Raw genomic sequence first — 10,368 nt, forward strand, 5'->3', positions numbered from 1 at the left:
GAAGGTGGGAGGTGGAGTTGGCGTCTTGTGTCTGGCTGACTCCCACCCTGAGCCACGCCAGTGGTGCCCCCAGGCCCTTCTGGGGCCTTGCTGCTCCCTCGCTCTGGGAGGCGGGTCCGCACCTCTGCAAGGGCCCTCCGTCGTGGCGCCTGCTGGCTTCCCGGCCTTGCACACGGGGCCCCAGGCGTGTGGGCAGCAGCTGCCAGCCTGTGTCGCCCAAAGGGCTGCCGTTTCACTAACTGCCTAGCCCCCCCCCAGATGCTCGTTCTGGGCTCTGTGTTCTGGCTACTGAACACGGGCTGCCTGGGGACGGCTCTTTGGGGCTGTCGCAGGGTCCCGGACTTCCCCTGAGGGAAGTCGGCAGGAAAGCCTGCTTACCCGCTGGGGTCTTTGATCCTCACGGATGTAGGTGGGGGTTGGGGGAGACGTCCCCCATGAGGTAGAAATATTTCAAAATGTTTCATGTGGAAGATTTTTTTTTTTGGGAAATCAAGAGCAGGGTACTAGTGGGGTCAGCCCCCTAGCCGTACTGGCTTCTAGGCCTCAACCCGGTGGTAAGAGTCCTTGGTTAGAGGCCTGGTAGCCCCCAAGGGGGCCAGGTCAGCCTCCCGGGTCACACTGCCCGTTTCCGTCCCTCAGACAGCTGCTGAAGGACCCCCAGGTGCTGTTTGCTGGCTACAAAGTCCCCCACCCCTTGGAGCACAAGATCATCATCCGAGTGCAGACCACCCCGGACTACAGCCCGCAGGAGGCCTTCACCAACGCCATCACGGACCTCATCAGCGAGCTGTCCCTGCTGGAGGAGCGGTTCCGGGTGAGCGGCCAGGCGTGCAGGGCCGTGGGGCTGGGTCTGCCCAGAGCTGCGCTGTCAGGACGAGCCCTGGGTGGGTTCCTGAGTTATGGGGGGACAGGGGAGGCGGTGACAGAGCAGCCATGCCCCCACAGCCTTGAGCAAGTGTGGACGAAGGGGCTATGGAGTCAAGGCTGGGGGCCTGCCGTCTGCAGGCACGGGTGCGAACCGTACTGTGTGCTCCGGGGTCTCCTGGGGGGCGTGTCGCCCTTGGGGACTGCTCCCCCAGGCCTTCTCCGCTGAGGCCTGGCTGCTTCCAGGATACTTGGGTGGAGCTGTGCAGGGAGGGGCCGCACGGTTCTGTCCATGCGGAGGGCCAGAGTCCGACCCCCGGGTGTAGAGCGGGAAGGATCCGAGGCTTGTCAGGTTTGGGCTTGTGTCACCGGCACCTCAGGCAGAGGGGGTGGGGGCGCTCAGGGACCCTGGGGTGGCCCTTCCAGCCTCCTCACCCTGGCCCTTCCAGCTAAGTGGCTGCTGCCCCTCTCTCCTCAGGTGGCCATTAAAGACAAACAAGAAGGCATCGAATAGTGGCCTGAAGAGTCTTGCGTGGCCAGTTCCTACGCTGCCCTGGAGAGGAGAGCAGCTCCCCCAGCTTCGGGGCTGGCCCAGTGAGCCCACCCGCTGGAGTCGCTGTGTCCCGCAGTCTGTCTGAGCTTGCTAATAAACTGCACAGGAAAAGGCCTGGCTGTGGGCTGAAGCATGGGTGACTCCGCGGGCCGTGGGGCTGCAGGGAGGTCGACGGGCCTGCTCCCGGTACTCTGGGGCCACGGTGCAGAGCGGACAGGCCTCGGGACCCAGATTTCTGGCTGAGGAGGTGGTAGGACCAAACTCCTTCTAGACCAATCCCCAGGAACCCCGGGGGGGGGGGGGGCGGGAAACACTTGCAGGAGCCTCAGCTCCCGGCCCTGCCTGTCTGGCTCCGAGAAGTGCCCAATGGGGTCACAAACAGCTCTCCAGGCTTCTCTTACACAGCAGAGAGTTTAATAAAAATATCCCCGATAAAAATATCCCCGATAAAAATATCCTGGTCATTTACCCCAAAGCTGAATAACTTAAGTCGTGTCCCCAGGACTCCCCCACCCACCCACCCCCGCCGAGGCAGGGGCGCCCCGGCTCTGGCTACTGTCTCCTCCAGATGGCTACGATGTTGGAGTCCGTCAGAGCAGTGAGATAGGTAAAGGTGGGGTTGGCCACCACCGTGTTCACCATGGTCTTCGTCACCATCTGGCCGAGGGCCCAGGGCTGGGGCCACTTAAGGATCTGCGGGGGTGGGGGGAGAGGGGGCGGGGCTCCAGCTTCCAGCTGCGCCATCCCGGAGGCAGGAGGGGGTGGGGGGTGCCTACCTGCGTCGGGGCCTGGGGCGCTGCCGGCAGCGGAGGCGGCTGGGTCAGGAGGTGCCGCACGTCGTAGACCCACACGTTGCCCTCCTCGTCCCCACAGAGCACGATCCCCTCATCTGGCGGGAGGCACAGACTGAGATGGGGGGGAGGGGTGGAGACCGGGGGCGGGGGGGGGGGGGCGGGCGGGGACTCACCGGGACAGGTGCTCAGCGAGAAGTAGGCCAGCTTGGTGGCGGACCACTGCAGCCGGGCCAGCACCACCACCGCCAGCGTGGACTGCTTGCCCCGGCCTCCCCACGTCTGGCTCCAGCTCCACAGGTAGATGGTGCCCAGGCCATTCCCCTTGGAGGCTGGGGGAACAGAGAACTGGGTGGGGGCCCCCTCTAGCCACTTCCTGCTGCACAGTCGGGACCCCTGAGGATTCCCCCGGCCCTGGGAGAAGCCACCCCCAGAGGCCTTCCCGGGGCCTATCCCGGCTCCCAGGAGGCCAGGCTGGCCCGCGAGCAGCGCCTACTCACCCACCACGTCCTCATTGACAAACGCCAGCCCGTCCACTCTCCGCCCGGCTGCCTCTGAGCCGTCGCCCTCGGGGAACAGGAACTCCACCTCGCACCCCCTGCGGGGCGGGGCGGATGCTGTCAGCGGGCCCCACCGTGTGCGCCCCCACTGTGCCAGCGGCTGCTCTGCGCCTGCCCGCCTCAACTAGGAGAGGAGACCGGAATCTGTTCCCAGCCCTGGAAGGAGAGCCAGCAGGGCCGGGGCGCAGGCAGGCACAGGGGTGCGCGCTCAGCAGCATTTAGGGGCCGGTGGCAAGTGCCTGCTGCACATTCCCAAGCCGAGAAGTGAGGGGGATCACACTGCTTGAAAAGGCAGCCAAGTACCAACAGGAGGAGAAGCAAACATCTGATGCGTGACCGCCACAGGGCTTGGGGACCAGACAGACCTGGGGGGGGGGGGCGGTGGGGAGTTCAGGGCTTCACTCCCAGGTGCGGCGTGGGCCCACAAGGGCACTTGGCTAGACAAACGCCACCGCCTGCACTGATGCTTTTGTTGTTTGCCCCCACGTAGCAGCTGCCTCACTGCTGTCACCTCCCCCCACCCCCAAAGTGCTTCCCAGACTGGTCACAGCACTGAGGACAAAATTCGTGTCTTACCACGGCAGGCCGAGCCAGTGTCCCCTGGCCCCGGCAACCTTGCCACCTCATCTTGTGCCGCGCCCTCCCGCTTCTGACGCTGGGCTGGACCTCACACAGCCCCTCGCCGCCACCCCTGCGCGAGCACCCTCCCTCCCGCGACCAGCCTGACTCTGTTAGGCTCGCGTTAGCCTAAGGACCCTACCACCACCAGTCACCTCGCCACCGTCCCCTTACTCTCTTTCCTCCACACCTGACGCTGCACTTTGTGGGGTTTTAACACCTTCTGAAACAGCCGCCTCTGCCACGAGGCTGGGGTCCGCCCGAGGGCGGGGATGCCAGGCCGAGCACGGTCTCCGGCCTTCCGGGGTCTCCTCGCTGCCCAGGCACCATGCCAGCCCCCTCCTCCCCTCCAAGGTGAGGTGACCACGGCTTCGAGAGCTGACCCAGCCCAGTCCCACAGCCCAGCAGCTGGCAAGGAACAGGGCACAGGCCTTTCCTTGAGAGACCAGAGGAGGTGGGGACAGACCAGCCCCATGAAGAGGCCCCTGCAAACAGCCTCTGGCTGCCCAGAATGGGGCATAGCTTGGGTCCCACCCCTGGCAGATGGGCTGGGGATCAGACATCTGGACTAGCTGCTGCCTAGCTCCGGGGCCTGGCTTTCAAGGCCTCCCCGCCCCACCTCACCTCCTCTTCTGGGGTTGGTCCAGCCGCACGTCCCAGCAGCAGAGGCCGCCCTCGCAGCCGGCCAGCAGGTAGGCATCCGGGCAGGAAGCCACGGGGCAGAGGCGCAGAGGGATGGAGGTGGTATCAAGGGTGAGCAGCTGGCTGCAGGCAGAAGGGGAGAGAATGAGGCCATGGACCCGGCCACCCTAGCAGCAGCCCCCGCCGCCCCCCGCCGCCCCCCAGCCTCACCTGGCCCGGAATTCGTAATCGTGGTTGGGCACCCCGAGGTCCCAGAGGATGATCCGCTTATCATAGGAGGCCGCTGAGGAGGGGATGGGAAGGGGAGGGGTGGCTCTGAAGAGACCCTACTCCTTCCGGCAGGTTGCACCCCAGGCTGAGACCGTAGGCACAAAGCCGGCCCCTCCGAGGCAGGCAGGGCCATAGCCAGGAGACGGGAGACTCGAGGCCGCCGATCTCTACCTCTCTCTCAGCTACCACGGCCTGCGCCAGGCAGCCCTCTTTTTGCAGGCCTCCGCTCACACAGCCCTTTCTCGGCCTTACCACGCTTCGCTGCGGGGGGGGGGGGGGGTACCCACCCAGGTCACAGGCTGGCCCAGCTGCCCAACCTCAAGGCCACAGAGCAGGTCAGGGGGGAAAAGCAGGATCTGAGGCCCTGACAGTTGCCCACAAAGTCACGCTTCTACCCCGGCCAGAGCTGACCCCGGCGGCCCAGGGTGAAACCCGCCAGCCCCAGGAGCTCCCTACCGTCCTGGGGAGGGCGCACGGTCGGGCTGCAGGACAGGGTGCTGGGGACACCTCGGGTGGGGGAGAGGGACTTACTGAAGAGGTGGGTCTCGTGGGTGGGGCTGAAGCAGAGGGTGGCGATGGCCTTCTTGTGGGCCCGGATGACCCCGCAGCAGAAGCCAGCTCGCACGTGCAGCAGCCGGACCAGGCCGCGCAGGCCCGCGGCCGCCAGCACGCTCCAGCGTTTCTTGTGGCCGGCCTGCGTCACCACGGTCAGGGCAGTCCAGGCCACTGAGAAGAACTCCTGGGGACGCGGGGGGGGGGGGGGGGGGCGGGGTGTGGGCGTCACAAGCAGCAGAGCTGCGCGCGTCTGCGAGGTCAGGCCGGTGGAACGGAGGCCCGGCAGGATGGGGTCAGCCGCCCACCCCCAGCACCGCAGGAGCAGGCCCTGGGCCCTCACCTCGCCAGGTGCCTTGTACTTGTGCAGCACGATGCCCGTCTGGCAGTCTATCACGCACACGGCCTCCCCGCCACACGTGGCCACGGTCTGGGAGGTGGCCCCCTCGTGCCCTGTGTTGAGGGGTCAGCCCCAGTAAAAACGTTCTCCGCGGAGTTTCCCCCCTGCGGCTCCTTGCGCCTGGCCTTGACGCTACTTCACGGGCTGTCTCTCCCAGGCCGCCCATCCACCGAGGCGCCCCCCTCCAGGTGTCATTCCCGGGCCCCGTCTAGACAGCTGGTCCCACTCATGCCCTGGGGCGCATGCCCTGGGGCGCTTGCCCTGGCCCTGCCTGCCCACCGAGGCTGTACCCTCCTCCCAGGCCGGCTCAAAGGCGCAGGCCCAGAGCTGGGTCTCCAGGTCCCGAGGGCTGTTGTTCTTGCTGTGACACTGCAGGAAATGCAGGGGCTCCAGGTCCGGGGCAGGCTGTGGGGGCAGAGGGGGGGGTCACAGTTGCCCCAGCCCGTGCTCCCTGCCAGCTGGCTCCCTGCCCCCTTGCTCGCTTACCTGGCTGCCATCAGAGCCCGGGGGGCTGCCCTCCACGCAGTCTGAGGAGGTACATGCCCGCTTGTTGGGGCACCGGTTGACTGAGACGTCATCCGGCCGTTTCTTGGCCACGGGCCTGGCCTGTGGAGGGGGGGTTGGGACCGGGCTGAGCGCCTGGGGACCACGGGCCCATCTGCCCAGGGCTTGCTTCCTCGGCATCACAGGCTGGACTGCACCCCCCCATGGTGGGGAGAGAGAGCAAGGGTTGGCCCAGGGTCAGTGTAAACAAGCCGGGCATCAGGGGCCGTCTTAGGCTCATTTCTGGGACCCCTGCACCCCATCCCTTTTCCCCAGTGTCCCTAGGCAGGAAAGGCCAAAACAAGCCTTTGGAGCCTTGGGAGCCGCATGGTTCCACACTTACCCTGGGTTCCTTGGCTGCTGTGGCTTTTGGAGGCCTCTCTGGGGTGCCTGCCTCACGCACCTGGGTCCCACCAGAGGCCACCAGTTCCTCAGAGATCATCCGCACCTATGTGGGCCAAGAACATCGGGGAACTAGATATGGTCCTAGGGGCCCCCCGACCCCTCCCCCAGATGCCAGGGCCGAGGGAACCTGTGCTTCCAGAGGTGGGAAACGGCCTTTCCAACCAATAAGTCTGCCTTCCCTGACCCACACCACTCTCCACCACCCATCTTTTTTTTCTTTTAAAGATATTATTTCTGCAAGAGAGGGAACACAAGCAGGAGCAGTGAAAGGGAAAAACAGGCTTCCTGCTGAGCAAGGAGCCCGACTCGGGGCTAGATCCCAGGCCCCTGGGATCATGACCGGAGCCAAAGGCAGGTGCCCCTCCACCACCCCTCATGGCCAGAGACCTCTAGGGCCGCTGAAGGCCATCAAGGAGCTGGGAGAACGGACTCCCAGTACAGCAGGGTGAGGTCATACCCGCCACTGAGTGAACTCGCTGAGGGACTCAGGCCCATAGCGGACATCCCTGACAGCAGACTTCACAAAGTCAGCCTGGGCCTTCTCTGCCTCTTCCTCTGGGCTCAGGGTGGCCTTGAACTTCTCCCAGTGAGCTGTGACCTGGAACAAGAGGGACCAGAGTCCAGCCCGGCCCATCCCAGATCTCCTGGACCCTCTGCGGTGCTCCTGCCTCCAATCTTACGGCCACAGGTGTCTCCACTTCACCGCCTCCTGGAAGCCTCCCTACACCACAGCCCTTGCTGCAGTGCACAGGCCTAAACAGCGCGCGCACATGCACGCGCGCGCACACACACACACACACACACACTCAACGGCCCCGAGGAGGAGGAGTTGGCCCAGGGTACAGTTCCTGTGAAAGTGTGTCAGCCTCCCGGGCCAGGCCCTGCCCGCACACCCGGAGAGTAGGACCTCTAGGGACAAGAGGCTCGGAGCACAGGCTAGGGGATAAGCACTGGTCGGGGTCAGGGCAGAGAGTCCCCGGAACCCCCACTCAGAGTCCTCCAAACGTCCATTCTGTCGCTCGCTCTTCAGGGCCCCCCGAGTGCTCCCAAACACCAGAGACACCGGCCCCCTTACCCGGCTGGTCAGCTCTCGGTTTAGGTTCTCCACCTGAGAGCACGTGGAGGACGCATCCTTGCCATTGACCTTACGGAGCTTGGGCAGGAGAAAGGAGACTTTCAGGTTGTCACTGACCTGGGGGATGAGGGAGAGTGGCTCAGCCCCACACAGTGCTGGCCCTCGGTCTCTGGGGCAGGGAGGAGGGGCACTTACAGTCAGGAAGGGGTTGCCCTCCAGGCTGAGCTCCTCGAGCTGCGGGAACTGGCACAAGGCGGTGACGTCCCCCAGCTGGTTGTTGGCACAGCGGAGGATGCGCAGGTGGGCCAGGCCCAGGTTGGCGGGCAGCGTCTCCAGCTGGTTGTTGGAGAGGTCCAGCTCTTGCAGCTGCGTCAGGCGGCTCAGGAGCTTGGGGTCCAAGTGCTCGGAGAGCAGCTTCAGCCCGGACAAGCTGGGTGGGCGCAGACAGGGAGGGCTCAGGGGGGCGGGCAGGCCTCCCGCCTCGCACCTGGGGCAGTCCCGGGTGCCTGCGCTGGCTCTTCCAGCAGAGGTGCTCGGGCACGCGCAGCCTCTCCTTCTTAAAATCTTGTTTACTACTTTACAACTGCGTACAGCTGGCCCCTCCAGAACGCTTCCCCGGCCCTCTAGGGGAGCTCCTCTGTGCTGCCCAGGGCCTCAGGACTAGCTCAACAGGCTGCTCAATACCCCATCTGCGGGACTGCCTCCACCACAGCCCGAGCCCCTTCAAGGGAGAGGCCCCTCGGAACCCAGCCCGCCCGTCTCATAACGGGAGCCCGGCGTTTGGCCCGAGTTCGGAGATTCCGCCTAACCAACAGGGCGATAATGGGGCCGGGCAGGGAGTGGGCAGGGGTCCCAGCCTTTCTTCCCGACCGGCCGGCAACCCAGGCCCGGATGGCGGGCTGTGTGGCCGCGGCCCCGCGGTCCCCGTCGCCCCCCAGCCCGCCTTACTCCAGGCTCCGGATCTTCCCCAGCCGGTCGCTCTTGGGACGCCCTCGCTGCATGAGCAGCCGCGCCGAGAGGGGGCCCATGGCGAGAAGGCGCGGCCCGCGCTGGCCGGTCGGCTGCACCGGCGACCGGCCGAGTCCGCGCCTCCTGGAAACCGACGCTAACGTCCGCGGCAGGCGGAGTTCTGCAGGCGGCGCCGCGCGAGCCAGCAGTTGGCGACGACCGGAAGGAAGCGGCCTCGCGGACCTCGCGCCCCGCGGGCGGACTACAACTCCCAGCGGCCCCCGCGGCCCCGCGCCTGCGTTCTGGTCTCCAGGACGCGGCGATGGCGGCTGCGGTGGTGGCGGCCCCCGAAGTCCTCCGGGAATGCGGCTGCAAGGGCATCCGGACGTGTCTGATCTGCGAGCGGCAGCGAGGAGGTGACCCGCCCTGGCAGCATCCCCCGCAGGTGAGGGCTCGGGGAGGGGCCGTGCCATAACTCCCTTCTTCATATGGGGAAACTGAGGCCCAGAAGATGGCTACGAAGACGGGCCCCGGATCAACCCGTGTCAGGGGCCTTCGCGGTGGGGGCGTTGCAGGGTGAGATGAGCGCTTTGAGGGGTGGGCTGTGAGCGGGGAAGGGGCTGGAGTGGGTGCCGTCCGAACACTACTCCCCTCTGAGCCCTGGGGAGAGTGTGACAGCAAACCTCCACGTAGCCCCCCCCCCCCCCCCGTCCCCCGCCTCCCGCCTCCCATTTCTGGGCCTGGGAGCTTCACGGAGTGGGGAGACTACCCGGAAAGAAAAGAGGATGCCGAAAACCAGGCAGGGCATTGTGTCCCAGACTCCGTCGAGCAGAAGTGGGCAAGGAGGAAATTAGTTCGGATTAATTAAAGAAAAAGGAGTCAGCGCCTTTGCGGGGGGGAAGGGGGGCGGGGCAAGGGCGTTCCCGCTGGGGGTACTGCTTGGGTACAGGCCTGGGGTAGGTGCGTGCTTTTGGAAGGAGCGTGACGCTCCAGGGCCAGGCGCCGATCCCAGAGGGCTGTGTGTGTGGTGGTTGGGTAGGCTGGACTTGTCCTGAGGGCCACGGAGAGCCGCTCAGGGTTTTAAAGGAAGTTAAAGATCCGGGGAGAGGGGGAGAAGCAGATAGGAAGGTATGGAGTCTGGGAAACCAGTGCAGAAACCGTCACAGCATCCGTGGTAAAAGCTTGGAAGATCCTGTGGAAAATGGTCTGGTGATTTCTCAGCAAATTAAAAGCAGAATTGCTGTGTGATCCAGCAGTTCTGGATATACACCCAAAAGAATCGAAAGCAGACCCTTGGAGAGAGATTTGTACGCCCACGTTCCTAGTGGCGTTGTTCCCAGCAGCTACAATGTGGAAGCAGTGGAAGAGTCCCGCAGTGGGCAACAGCGGGTAGACAAACTGGCCCACTGTGTCCGAGGGAATATTATGTGCCTTGAAAAGGAAAGGCATTTTGACATCTGCTGTGACATGAGTGGATCCTGAGGTCATTATGCTGAGTGAAATGTGTCACAAGAGGATAAACACTGCAGGATTCCACTGCCACGGGGTCCGTAGAGGAATCAAATTCAGAGTCAGAAAGTAGAATGGTGGGTGCCCGGGGCTTGGGGGAAAGAAAGAAGAGTTGTTTGTAGAGTTCAGAGTTTTAGAAAGCTGGGGATGGGTGTATTTAACGCTGCCGTGAACACTTAAAGATGGGGACGATGGGAGATTTCATGTCATATGTATTTTTGCCACAAGTAAAGCCTGAGAAGTGCCCAAAGCCTGAACTTTCCCTGTGACTGTGGGTGGGGGGATAGCCCCTGCCTGACTTGCTGGCTGTGGGATGAGCAGAAGGTACAGGATGACTCCCTGATTTTAATGTGTCCGCGTGAGGTGCCAGAAGACAGAGGACACCATGGTTCACAGACCGGGTGGGCAGCAGCGGCCATGACATGTAAAGGGTGGGGGAGGAAGCAGAATTAACTGGACGGGGCGGGCCTCAGACTGTCCTGCAGCTGGGACAAAGTCAGGGCCAGCCCGGCGGGGAGCTCCGGAGCCGACTGACAGAGGAGCCCGTGTGGGGTAGAAAAGGCCAGACCTGCGCTGAGTCATTGGTTGGGGGCTGCCTGGAACCCGGTGGCCTCTGCCCAAAACCTGAGACTGATCCG

At 64.5% G+C, this 10,368-nt stretch overlaps 2 protein-coding genes across 2 annotated transcripts in view; one reads left to right on the forward strand and one right to left on the reverse strand.

Annotated features, from left to right (window-relative positions):
* The window catches only part of POLR2J (RNA polymerase II subunit J), a 5,967-nt gene extending 4,112 nt beyond the window's left edge, over positions 1-1,855 (forward strand). Inside the window, exons 3-4 of the mRNA XM_026516057.4 lie at positions 640-814; positions 1,343-1,855. Coding sequence (XP_026371842.1) covers positions 640-814; positions 1,343-1,378 — 211 coding nt within the window. The 3' untranslated portion in view covers positions 1,379-1,855. The remainder of the gene's footprint in view (positions 1-639; positions 815-1,342) is intronic.
* LRWD1 (leucine rich repeats and WD repeat domain containing 1) lies at positions 1,815-8,709 on the reverse strand. Its single transcript, XM_026516056.4, has 15 exons — positions 8,222-8,709; positions 7,469-7,703; positions 7,274-7,390; positions 6,656-6,796; positions 6,137-6,241; positions 5,737-5,856; positions 5,541-5,655; positions 5,194-5,303; positions 4,830-5,037; positions 4,239-4,311; positions 4,011-4,151; positions 2,709-2,806; positions 2,385-2,540; positions 2,194-2,306; positions 1,815-2,110 (listed from the first exon to the last, which is right to left on the reverse strand). Exons 1-15 carry the CDS (start codon positions 8,707-8,709, stop codon positions 1,970-1,972), a joined length of 2,361 nt encoding a protein of 786 aa, XP_026371841.3. The 3' UTR covers positions 1,815-1,969.
* Between the last annotated feature and the right edge of the window lie 1,659 nt (positions 8,710-10,368).

The sequence above is a fragment of the Ursus arctos genome, unplaced genomic scaffold, assembly GCF_023065955.2.
Source record: "Ursus arctos isolate Adak ecotype North America unplaced genomic scaffold, UrsArc2.0 scaffold_2, whole genome shotgun sequence".
Lineage (NCBI taxonomy): Eukaryota > Metazoa > Chordata > Mammalia > Carnivora > Ursidae > Ursus > Ursus arctos.

Excerpts from the sequence above, each read along its gene's own strand:
- LRWD1 (XM_026516056.4), bottom strand. The coding sequence starts at position 8,709 with ATGAAGAAGGGAGTTATGGCACGGCCCCTCCCCGAGCCCTCACCTGCG. Across the intron at positions 4,152-4,238 it reads GATTACGAATTCCGGGCCAG|CCAGCTGCTCACCCTTGATA; the intron begins GTGAGGCTGGGG and ends TTCTGCCTGCAG. Across the intron at positions 2,307-2,384 it reads CTCGCTGAGCACCTGTCCCG|ATGAGGGGATCGTGCTCTGT; the intron begins GTGAGTCCCCGC and ends GCCTCCCGCCAG.